Raw genomic sequence first — 12,846 nt, 5'->3', positions numbered from 1 at the left:
CCTAGTGGCTCTGTGAAATGCCCCTGCAGGCACTTGCTGCCCCCCACATGGCCTCCATGTACCTATTTTGCAATTTCAGGAATCAGGCTATTAGGTAGCACTAAGTGCGTTCATCAGTCAAATGCCCAGGGAGGAATCAGAGCCTGGTACTTACGCCATCCGCCGTCCAGTAATTCCGAACCTTGATCTTGGCCAGACCAAAGGCACGCAGCAGTCCCGTGTTGCGGATAACAAAAAAGAGCTGGAGCGGCGGGTGGAAGGGGCACATCCACAGGGAGAGGTCTTTCTTGCTCTGGAACACCAGCGAGAGAGGGAAGTGGTCAGTGCATTTCTGCCCTTCCCCAAGCACCCCAGCAGGGACTCTTCCCTGATAAAAACCTGAGGCGGCCAGCCAGGCCCCTTCTCTACATAATCCGGGGGTGGTGGCGGGAAGGTCTTGAATCTCACTCCACCTGGACTGACCCTCATGCCTGGCTCAAAGCCATCCAGACTGAATTTAAAATGCAGGGGGCTTTATTTTAATCAGCTTTGAGGAAAGCACTGGGGGCAGGGGGACCACTAGAGGGAAGGACAGGAAAAGAGCCACCACTTGCCTTATCTGATAAACCTGGCAAACAGAGTTTTTTATTTTCTTTTGTAAAACTCTGTTGAATTTTTTAAAATTTTTAAATAGAAAAATAAACTGGCTCAGGCGTTTGTTGGGATGGAGCAGTGGTACTGCTGCAGGAGTTCTGTCTCTCTCAGGACCCCAGTGTGCCGTTTCCACAGCCCACCAGCCAGATGGCCAAGGCCGCTCTCATGGCCAGAGGGGCAGAGAGCAGGAAAGCCTTGCTGTCATTCTCGTTCATGCCAGCAAAATTTTGTCATGAGTGCTTTTGATGCCGATGGAAAAGCCAAATCTGGGGACTTTTCTCAGCTAGAGTGGCCTCCTCGCCTGTCTGTTCGGATGTCTCTTCTACTCTCTGTTCAGACCAAGCTCTCAGCTGCTCCCAGACATCTCCACACTGGCTCAGCCTCTGTGCCTTTGCACAGGCTGGGTTCTGGGTGCAACACTCTTCCTGTCTTTCTTACCTGGGAAGTTCAGCCCAAATGTGCTCTCGTCCCCACTGTCACCCCTTCCCTTGACGCATTACTCTGTCTCCCAGGTGCACCTGCAGCTCCTTGCAATATCTGAGGTTAGCATTTCCCTCAGTGTCCCACAATGACCTGTCTTCAGGTCCATCTCACTACCCCCACACTCAGCTGGGAGCTCTTTAAGGGAAGTGGCCCCGTCAAATTCATTCAGAACCCTTAGTATTTAGCACAATTCCTCGGCACAAGACAAATGCCATAAAAGGTTTGTTGAATGAATAAATGGATAAGTGAAATTTACCTCCTAATATCAGTCCTCTCATTAAAGCTTTAAAAAGATTGTAAATGGAATCTGGCCTGCACAGCTATTTTGTTTGGCTCATGAGTGTTCTTTAAAAAAAAAAAAAAAAAAAAGACAAATTCGCTGCCAAACTTGAAGACAGGGGAATTCCACTCCTCCCAGCTGCATTCCTGGCTTCTCTGCAGACTTGGAAGCCGTGGGTGACAGCATGGGGTCCCTGACATGGTAGGTAGGTGCTCTCTGGTGCCCCAGTCTCCACTACTCCCTACTGTTTTACACACATCTCACTTCCCTCACTATGCCTCTGCCTGGCTCCTGCAAGCAACTGAGTTTAGGGTCTCTGCTTAGGGGCTGAACAGTTGCAAGTCCCATGTGCCAATAAGCCACCACTGCATCTCTGACACTGGCTGAAGCTGTCCCTTTTATTAAATAGGAGCATCGCCCTGTATTTAAAAATGTCTCAACAGACTCCTGTCACCAGGACCGTGCCTGCTAAATGACAGAGCTGGGGAAGGAGGAGATTGGCTGACTGGGTCTTGCCGGCCCCCAGGAGATGGAGGCCCAGGCTCCAGCTGCCGGGAAGAACAAAGGTGGCTTGTTCCAGTGACAACAGCCCCTTTCAGGAGGGCGGAGGCTGCTTTTGTTCAGGGGGAGAGATGAGTTCAAGGGGTTCTGACTTGTTCTGGCAAGTTTCTCAAGCTCTGCAAGGACTTCCAGTGCTCTGGGTGGCCGGGAGGGCTCAAGATAGCACAGCTCCGAGTCCGGGGGTGAGCCTCACTCCTGCGCCGAGCTGGGCCTAAAGTGGGTCACCAGCTGCTTGAGAAAGGCAGAGAGTGGAGGCTGACCCTTGGCCGCTGGTGAGAGGGCTGCCATCGATTTCTCTTCACATTTCTGTCAGCAGGAGAAATACCAGGAGGGCTAAGTGGGAATCGTAGTGTTCAAAGTCAAAGAACATGAGTCTGAAGAGAACTCGGGGCCTCATTAGCAACCGAGCCTTCTGATGTTTCCTTTCCACAGAGAGGAAAGGAAGGCCCGTGGGAGCTGCTGAGGACGGACCCCAGGCTCGCGGGGAGGACCCCAGCGCGGGCCAGCAGGCAGGGCGCCTTGGCGCTGCCAGTCCTCGCAGCCCTGGGCGGAGTCTGCTGGGACACCTGTGCCACGGTGTGGTCTGCCAAAGCGCTGGAGTGCGGCTTTCACCTAGGCTTTCAATTCATTAATCCATTTGTTCTAGTCAGGATTCCCCAGGAGCAGGCCCCGAGGCAAGGATTCCAGAGGGAAGAGTTTTTTCAGACAGGGTGGTAGCAGGGGGATGAGAGGGGACAGGCAGCCCCTCTGGGGACAGGCAGCCCCTCTCATCCAAACCAGCTGCTCCTGTGGGCGCCCGGAGCTCAGCCCCACGGGGAATCCGGAGCCAGTGCGCAGGACGCTCAGAGGGACTCCACCCCAGAACAAGGGAGCTGGGTGCTCTCCCCTCCAGTCTGCATGTGCTGCATGCAAGGCAAAGTGGGCCCTGGGGGCCAGAAAAAAATCCTCCATGGAGAAGCACCAGTGCTGGTGGCCTGAGGGGCAGACTGCGGCACCGAAGTGGGAAGGGCAAAGGGGCTGAGGGAGGCACCCACAGCTCTGCTAGGCAAGCGCCCACAGCTGCGGAGTCCATGGTGTGCAGCAGTCACTGAGGGAGATGCAGAGGGATGCAGGGGTCTGGCCCTCCAGGTCTCAGCTCTGTGCCAGAAGGGGAGGCAAACAAGTAAAAACACCAAGAAAAAACAAAGCAGGGATGAGCTGGGTGACAAAAATAAGAGAGAATTGTTAATGGCCAGTGAGAGGGCTATTTTAGAACGGATGGTCAGGGAAGGCCTCCCGGAGGAGGCCACTTTCAACGGTGCTTTTCTCTCCCAGCTTAACCTAACACACATGCACCCACCCGCAGGGAGACGCGACTGGCCTCGGAAGTAGGCCCAGTTTAATACGGCACTGCAATAAAAAAGGAACAAACTACTGACATACACAACAGTTTGGATGGGTGCCAAGTGCTTTATGCTGAGTGAAAAAGTCAGTCTCAAAAAGGCTACATACAGTATGATTCCATTTATATAGCATTCCTGACACGACAAGCAGCACAGAGAACAGATCGGTGGTCACCAGTATTAGGGACGGATGTGGGGGCATGTGACTACAAAGCAGGGGCGGGGAAACTTTTTTCTGCTAAGGGCCATTTGGATATGTATAACATCATTCGTGGGCCATACAAAAATTATCAACTTAAAACTCAGCTATGAAAAAAACTCCTAGATTTATTGAATTTTGAGTCCCACCTGCGGTTGCCTTGGCAGGGCCAGACCAAATGATTTTGCGGGCCACACACGGCCCGTGGGCCGGACGCTCCCCACCCCTGCTGTGAAGGGTTGCACAGGGAAGTCCTTTGTGGTGATGGAACCGTTCTGTATTTCAGTGGTGGTGACGGTTATGCAAATCTATATGCGATAAAGTTGCAAAGATCTTATACATACACATAAATGAGTGTAGGAAGGTCTGCGCATTATACCAATGTACCAATGTCAATTTCCTGGCCTGATAATGTACTACGGTTACAGAGGATATTACCATTGTGGGAGCTGGGCAAGGGCATATGAGATCCTACTGTACTTTTTAAAAAAATGAGCTATGATTCGCATATATAAAATCGCCATTTTAATGCGTACAATTCAGCAGATTTTTTAGTATAGTCACGAGGTTGTGGAACCATCGCCACTGCCTTTTCCCAGCACACTGTATCACCCATTCTGCCTCCCCTGAGCCCATGGAACCCCTACTCTACTTTCTGTCTCTATGGATTTCCCTACACTGGACATCCGCTATAAATGGAATCATACGCCATGTGGCCTCTGTGTCTGGCTTCTTTCATTTGGCACAATATTTTTAAGGTTCATCCATGTTGGGGCATGTGGCAGAACTTCATTCCTTTTTATGGCTGAATAATATTCCATTGTACGCACACACCACGCTTCTTTATCCACTCATCAGCTGATGGACATTTGGGTTGTTTCTACCTTTTGGCTGCTGTGAGTAGTGCTGCTGTGAACATCTGTGTACAAGTTTTTGTGTGAACATGTTTTCGATTCTCTTGGGTAGATATACCTAGGAGTGGAAATGCTGGGCCTTATGTTAGCTCTACATTAACTTTCTGAGGAACTGCCAGATGATTTTCCCCAGTGGCTATACCTTACTTTTACATTCTCACCAGCAAGGTATGAGGGTTCCGATTGTTCCACATGCTCACCAATACTTGTTTCCCTTTTTTATTTTTTTAAAGAATTAAAGCCATCCTTGTGAGTGTGAAGTGATGATGTATCTTTGTGGTTCTGATGTGCATTCCCCTAATGATTAATAATGTCGAGCATCTTTTCGTGTGCTTGCTGGCTATCTGTATATCTTCTTGGATAAATGTCTATCCAAAGTACTTTGGCCCTATTTTAATTGGATTGTTGTCTTTTCATTGTTGAGTGTAAGAGTTCTTTTCTTTCTGGGTACTAGATTCTTATCAGATATATGATTTACAAACACTTTCTCCCATTTTATAGGTTGTCTTTTCACTTTCTTGATAGTGTCCTTTGAAGCAAAAATGTTTTTAATTTTGATGAAGTCTGATTTATCTATTTTTTCCTTTTGTTGCCTGTTCTTTGGGTGTCATATCTAAGACTCAGTTGACAAATTCAAGGCTATGAAGATTTACACCTATGTTTTCTTCTAACAGTTTTAGAGTTTTAGCACTTATATTTAAGGTCTTTCATCCATTGAGTTAGTTTTTGTATATGGTGTGAGGTAGGAATCCAACCTCATTCTTTTGCATTTGGAAACTCAGTCATCCCAACGCCATTTGTTGAAAAAATTATTCCTATCTCATTGAATGGCCTTGGCATCCTGTTGAAAAGCAATTGACTGTAGATGTATGAATTTATTTCTGTACTCTCAATTTGATTCCACTGACTTATATCCATCCTTACGCCAGCACCACATAGTCTTGATCACTGTAACTTGGTAGTTTTGAAAATGGAAAGTGCAAGTCCTCCAACTTTCTTCTTTCCCAATGCTGTTTTGGCTATTCTGGGTCTCCTGAATTTCCTGGGTCTCCTGGGTCTCCTGTATTTTAGGATCAGCTTGTCAATTTTCACACAAAAAAAGGCAGCTGAAATTTGCATAGGACTGTGTTGAATCCATAGACAATTTGGGAACCATTGCCATTTTAACACTTTTAATTTTTCCAATCTATGAACACGAATGTCTTTTCATTTATTTTGGTGTTTAATTCCTGTCATTACTATTTTGTACTTTTCAATGTAGAAGTCCTGCCTTTCTTTGGTGAAATTTATTCTTAACTATTTTATGCTTTTGTTACTATAATAAATACAACTGTTTTCTTAATTTCCTTTTCAGATTGTTCATTGATAGTGTATAGAAATACAACTGATTTTTGTACATTGATCTTTTATCCTGTAAACTTGCTAAACTTAATTTTAGCTTTACCAATGATTTTTGTGGATTCTTTAGGATTTTCTACATATAAGATCATTTCACCTGCAAATGTAGTTTTACTTCTTTCTTTGCAATCTTTTATTTTCTTCTTAACTGCCCTAGGTAGGTTCTCCAGTACAATCTTGAGCAGAGGTGGTGAAAAGGCACCCTGGTCTTGCTCCTGATCTGGGGGGAAGCTTCAGTCTTTCACCACTAAGTGCGATGATAGCTGTGGGTGTTCAAAGATGCCCTATGTCAGGCTGAGGGTGTTTGCTTCTGTTCTTGATTTGCTGACTGTTTTTATCATGAAAGGGTGTTGAGTTTTGTCAAATGCTTTTTCTCGGTCTATTAAGATGTAATGTGGTTATTTTCCCCTTTATTCTATTAATAAGTTATATTGATTGATTTTTGTACGTTCAACAAATCTTGTGCCCCTCAGGTAAACTCCACTAGGTCTTGATGTATAAATATTTTTTTAAACAGTCAGATTCAATTTGCTAGTGTTTTGTTGAGGATTTTACATCTATATTCATAAGAGATGCTGTTCTGTAGTTTTCTTGTGATATCTTTGGTTTTGGTATCAGGGTAACACTGGCCTCATTGAGTGAGCTGGGAAGTGCTCCCTCCTCTTCTATAGTTTAGAAGCGAATGTAAAGAACTGGTGTTAATTCCTTAGTTAGTAGGATTCACCAGTAAAGTCATCCGGTCTGGGTTTTTCTTCATGGGAAGTTTTTTGATTGCTAATTCAATCTCTCTACTTGCTATAGGTCTATTCAGGTTTTCTACTTCTTCCTGAGTCAGTTTTGGAATTTGTGCCTTTCTAGGAATTTGTCCATTCCATCTAGAATGTCTAATTTGTTGGGATACAATTGTTCATAATATTCCCTTTAATACTTTTTATTTCCGGAATGTCTGTAGTAATGTCCCCTTTCAGTCCTGAACTTAGTGATTTGAATCTTTCCCCCCTTTTTTCAGTCCAGCTAAAGGTTTGTTAATTTTTTTATTCTTTCAAAAAACAACTTTTAACTTCACTGGTTTTTCTCTCTTGTTCTTCTGCTCTCTGTATTATTATTATTTTTTACAATTTTCTGAGTCTATAATTATTTCCAAATAAAAAGTTCAAAAAAATGTACTGTGTGCTTTTATGTGCTGGGGATAGAGTGTGAACAGGACAGGGAGACAGATAATAAACAAGTGAACAGGACCATTCCTCGCAGTGAGAACTGCTCTGAAGAAAATGGAAAGGCATGATATGATAGAGCCTGGGGTGGGGAGGGGCGGGACTCCTGGAGGTTGTAGAGTCAGGATGTCTTGCTGACAAGGTGATCTTTGGGCTGAAATCTAACTGAGGAGAAAGAAGCTGTCCATGTGAGAATCTGCAGGAAGGATGTTCTGGGCAGAGGGGCAGCAAGGGCAGAGCCCAGAGGTGGCGGGAATGAACTTGGCAGGTCAGTGGAGCAGAAGGAAGCCGGTGGCTGCTGGAGCTCTGTCTGTGATGCAGGGAGGGAGCTGGAGACAGGGAGGGAGCTGGAGGCCTGCTCACAGACAGCCTCCCAGGCCTTGGGGACACATCTGATTTTATTTCTCAGAGCAACAGGAAGTCATGGCAGTGGTTCTAAGCAGGGGAGGATGCAAGCTGATATTTTTTAAAGATCACTTTGAATACAGAGTAGAAAATTGAGTGCTTTGGGCAAGAATAGAAGAAAAAGGAGGCCAGTTAATAGTGCCAGTGAGAAGGAACAGCTGATCAGACTTGGGAGATATTGGTGGAAAGGGAGAAGGGGCCAGCCAGATCTAGCCCTATTTTTGGGGTGGAATCAATAGGACTTGCTGGCATGCTGGAAGGTGGGGGGAGGCAATCAAGGAAGACTCTAAGTGCCAGGCTTGGGCAGCTGTGCAGATAGCACAGGTATGTCGCAGAAGAAGAGATTTGGGCACAGGCAAGGAAATCAAAACTGAGGTTTTAGATCTCCGACGGCTGAGATGTCCACAGACATCCAAGAAGAGACGTCAAGAGGGAATTAACCTTCCAGTCAGGGGCTCAGAGGAGCAAGCACGGCTGGCGCATAAATCTGGAGCCTTCTTGAAGCCGTGGACCTGGGGTAGGCCAGTACAACACGGTGTGGGCAGTGAAGCGCGGAGGTTGTGCACTGATGTGGGGCCCACTTCTTTCACATGCCCCTAACTCAGCTCCATTCGAGTAGCTTCTCTCTTAACTCAGCTCTCAGCTGAGTTAACTTTCTGTTCAGCTCCCAGCCAGCTCCACCACTGCATTGCAGCGTGGCCGGGGGCAAGTCACTTATTTCCCAGAGACTGAGTTTCCTCGTTTATCAGATATGGAGAGTAACCCAAGGTCCATGCGAGGATTAAATGAGGGATGTCTGGGTCCTGGCTGGCACACTGTGGGTCTTTAAGAGAACCCAGTGAACTGGATGGTTCTAGAAGGCAGTGTGTACAGTGGCCCTGAGCCCGGCATACAGGACAACACCAGGGAGGCCCCAGGCCAGGGCAACAGGAATCCAGCTGACCCACAGCTGAACCCAGAGATCTAATAGCCCAGGGTGAGACAGTCGCCTCAAGTCCCAACCTCAGGGCCAAAAATAAAAAACGCAAACCCACAAAAACCACGGGCCGAACTCCTCACTGCTCTCACATGGCAAAGCTCATCAGCCTCTGCTGAACAGAGGAAAAGGGAGAGTAATCATCAGAATTGGGCCCCATCAAATTCAATGATGCTTTTTATAGGCCCTGGTATGCCCTGCTCTGTATAGCAGGCTTCCAAAATGCCACTGCCTTGTGCAAAGGGGTTTGGGAGAGGGGAGGCAAGGGCTGGTGCAAGCCCCAGCCCCAGCCCCAGCAGCACACACACACACACACACACACACACACACACACACACGGTAGCCTGTGGACTGGAAGCAGGAAGCAGAGCAGGGCGGGCAAGGCCAGGGTATCAAGTGCTGTGACCTGTGGGATGTTTCTTTCAAGGTTCAGGATCACAGAGCTGCTGCTCTTTAGGAGGGCAGAGGGTGCAGACGCCACTGGTCCAACCCTGTGGAGGGGTGGTGCCTCTCAGCCACCCAGCATCTATCCTGCCTTTCTTTCAGTTACAACCCTGAATTTCTTCCGGGAGGATTCCCTCCCTTCCCGGGGGCACCTTGGTTGTTCTGGCATCAAGGTGGCTGGCCTCCTAGCCAGGTTGGTCCGCCAGCTCTCCTCTCTTGGATTGGATGTCTCCAGCAGAGTGATGACAAACCAACTACCCAACTAATCAACCAACAGAACACAGCCCATCTCCCTCAAAAGACAGCCAAACCCTCAGCGCACACACATCCCAGAACACTGCCTGGAACCTACCATGACCATGGGCTGTCCTCCTCTGACCTGGAGACAGTGAGTACACCAGCTCCTCAAAAGTCGTGCAAGAAATTGTTCTTCAAAGAATTTGCTAAAGTTTCTGTTACTAGAAATTAGGAATCAAAATGGATTATCCACACGCCTCCCTTCCGTTTACAGGGGGCAGAAAAACTGACTCAGAGAGGCAGGTAAATCACCCAAGACCAGAACTTGGGACTCTAGAATTGGGGGATTTCAAAGCCCCTTTTCTTGTTTCCTTTCCTTTAAAATGAGAATAGTAATATCTACTTCTTAGTGGTACTGATACTGTTAATAATAATAATGAAAACATTACTAGCTGACTTTTGGAGCCCTTAGGAAGAACCAGGCATGGTACCAAGCTCTGATATTCACATTTGATCCTTACAACATTGCATCGAGGTAAGTAGTATTATGATCCCCATTTTATAGATGAGGAAATTAGAGTAGAGGTGAGGTGAGTTGCCCGTGGTCACAAAGTTATGAACCCAGGCCTCTTTGCTCCTCAAGCCTGTGTACTGTTAGGTATAAATCAGATCACACGCCTGTGCCTGGGACAGGCAAGAACCAAACATGTGGTAGCTGTTTTCATTGTCAATACTTTCTCACAGGTTCATGGAAGGAAATTTAAAAGGTACAAAAGAGCACCCAAGGGAAAGTCTTCCCATGGCCCCCATCGCTTGTCCACCCAGTTCCGTGGCCCAGAGGCACCTGTGTTCCCAGGAGATGAAGGACGGGAGGCACAGCAGGCAAAGATGGCACTGCCGGGCATCCTGTCTCAGGTTAGTTCAGTTTCCTGCCCAACTTGCAGTGGCATGAGAAAATGCCAGTGTTTTTTATTCATTAAAACCCTGTTAGATATTTAAAGAAAAGGAATGTCCCCCGTTTGCTGGGTGCGTACTCCATGCCCTAGGGAAGCAGGACCCTGAGGGGATGTGGGCATGGGCCCCGGCTAGGCTGCAGGATGTGCACTTGGCCCACCACCTTCCAGCTGTGTGACCTTGGCTAGGTCAAAGCCCTTCTCAAAGCCTTAGCTTCTTCACCTACAAAACGGGGCATTGACCTCAGTGACCCCCAAGGTCCCACGTTGGATGGTGACTGTAGTAAACTGCAAGATGGAGAAAAGGTGCTGAATTGGCTCCTCCTTGTCCCCCTCTCTCAAGAAACCCCACAGAGCAGGGATCTGGGAAAGAGCTCGGGGGACAGTTTGGAGGCCTCTACCTGCACCTCTCCCTCGGGCTCCTTCCCACTTGGCCCACAGAAGTGACTGGAAGACAGCTTTCCCCTTCCCCTCTCGTACCCACACCTTCACCACGACGTGTCGCGGGCAGAGATGTATTGAAGCACCAGCCAAAACGCGCCCCTGGCCCACCCCCACTTACAGCGTTCCTGTTGACCAGCTGGCCCAGGTCCCCGGGCGTGTCCGTGTTACGGATGTCCACGTCATGAGGTGACACGTACAGCTTTGTGTTGTTCAGGTCAAAGAACTCAACTTCTGTGAGGCCCACCCACGCCGGGCTGCCCCAGTTGGACAGGATTTCCATTGTCACGTAGATGGCATCTTTCGGCTCTTCTGCTTTCATTCTCAACTTGTCCTTAAAGAAGAGAAACATGACGTCAAGAGATGACACACGACAGGCTGAAATCAGCTCTACCACTGAGCAAGCTACTTAACCTCTGTGCCTGAGAAAAAGGGCAGTGCCCAGTACCTATGGTTATTATGAAGATTAAATGAGCTCATATTTGAGAAGATTTGAAACACAGCTACTGTGTACTCTGGCACTTGGTGTTTCCTGTTTAAAAAGCATCAGATTCTGTCTGCACATCATGAATGTCTCTCCCCCACTACCAAGTGTTCATGTCCTATAGGCCATGTCACAAATTCTGCTGAATTGGGCAGGTCCCCCCAAAATTCATGCTGATGCCCTAACCCCAGAACCTCAAAGTTTAACTGTAGTTGGAGATAAGGCCTTTAAAAAGGTGAGTAAGCTAAAATGAGGCCGTCAGAGTGGGCCCTAACCCATTCTGACCAATGTCCTTATCAGAGGAAATCTGGGCGACACCAGGGATGCACGTGCATAGAGAAAGGCCACATGAGGATACAGGGAGAAGGCGGCCATCTGCAAGCCGAGAAGAGAGGCCTCAGGAGGAATCAAACCTGCCAACACCTTACTCATGGACTTCCAGCCTCCAGGAGTGTGAGAAAATGAATCTGTTATTTAAGCCCCAGACTGCGGTATTTTGTTAGGGCAGGACCAGCAGAATAACACAGTAGATAACACAAGACCCCAGCAAGTCACTTGACATCTCTCAGTCTAGTTGAGGAATCTGAGATGATACCATCTATCTGAGGGAGCTGTGCTCCGACTGGGGACCAAACCCACAACCTCGGTATGTAGCCTGACCAGGAACTGAACCTGCAACCTTTCTGGAGTACAGGACAATGCCCAACCAACCGAGTCATGGGCCAGGGCTCTCCTTCATTGGTTTTAAGGCCTGCCTCCTTGCGGGCAGACTATTAGGTCTGAGAGGCTGCATGAATGCCATCAGTAAAAGGCCACACTGTGGAATGGCCTCCGGAGGTCCCTTGGGCACTGAGTGCAGCGCTGGTCGCCATGGATCAGTCACTCGGAAAGTGGCGCATTCCTGCGTGCACATGCCCCCTGGTAATTAGAGCTGGTAATCTGCAATGGTTCTGTGAGCAGGGAGCTGAGCAAATGAACAGCAAATGTTTCCTACTTGTTTTTTTAATTAATAGCCAGCGACACGTGCTCTGGCTCTCAGCATGTGTTTGGAGGAGCCTTGATTGCCACGCGATGAGGACTGAGACGAAGGTGGGAGGGAGGGAGGTCAGCTCATAGCTCCCAGAAGGAACACAGGGCCTGTTTTTATCAGCTCAGTCCACAGCCCCCAGGCTTCCTCCTCCTGTGCCGTGCAGGGCCCCAGCTGAGCCCTCTGCTGCCCTGGGCCTGAGTCGGTGAGAGACCTGAGCTGGCCTGGCTGAAGTGGGGGGCTGGGAGGTTAAGAGGCTGTGCTGTGAGGGGTGTTGACTGCCAGGGGCGCAGTGTGGGAATGTGGGGGAGCAGCACTGTGCACCTTGGCTGTGGGCTGCAGGGAGGAGGGCCAGATGGGCAGCGAGCTGCCTCGCAGAGGGGCGGCTGGATCTCCCACCCTGTGCAATCTAAAATGTGCAAATTCCCGCAGTGGAGTTTCTAAATGAAGGAGCTGAAAAGTCTGTTTTCTGAGGAAGTGTCACAACTTGTCAGTGCTGCAACTCCACGGCTACTCCTGCTCTGAATCTCGTGATTTAGGTCCCTTGAGGGGGTCTGAGGCAAACACTGGTGGGGAAGCTCCCTGCCACCCTCTCACCAGGACCACCTACTTTCCTTGGCGGAAGTTACCCCTTCTCTCTCCGCAGCCATGAGGTATAGGATGAACCCTTTCCCACCCCAGGAGGAGCCTGACCGGTCTGGGGATCCAGTGTGTCCTGTCCCCTGGGCCACCGGAGGGAGCGGCTCAGTGATGGGTACGTGACCCAGTCTCAGATCTGTGGGGGGGAGGGGGACAGCCCTTCTCTCCTGACTGTG

General features: G+C 48.6%; 1 protein-coding gene across 1 annotated transcript in view; it reads right to left on the bottom strand.

Moving 5' to 3' along the window:
- The window catches only part of KATNIP (katanin interacting protein), a 175,237-nt gene that overhangs the window by 44,019 nt on the left and 118,372 nt on the right, over positions 1 to 12,846 (bottom strand). The window contains exons 14-15 of the mRNA XM_016216235.2: positions 10,642 to 10,854; positions 155 to 292 (exon numbers count right to left, since the gene is read on the bottom strand). Of these exons, the coding sequence (XP_016071721.2) occupies positions 155 to 292; positions 10,642 to 10,854 (351 nt within the window). The remainder of the gene's footprint in view (positions 1 to 154; positions 293 to 10,641; positions 10,855 to 12,846) is intronic.

The sequence above is a fragment of the Miniopterus natalensis genome, chromosome 3 (assembly GCF_054644295.1).
Source record: "Miniopterus natalensis isolate mMinNat1 chromosome 3, mMinNat1.hap1, whole genome shotgun sequence".
NCBI lineage: Eukaryota > Metazoa > Chordata > Mammalia > Chiroptera > Miniopteridae > Miniopterus > Miniopterus natalensis.
The sequence above is the reverse complement of the archived record's forward strand: the minus strand, read 5'-3'. Positions and strand labels throughout refer to the sequence as shown.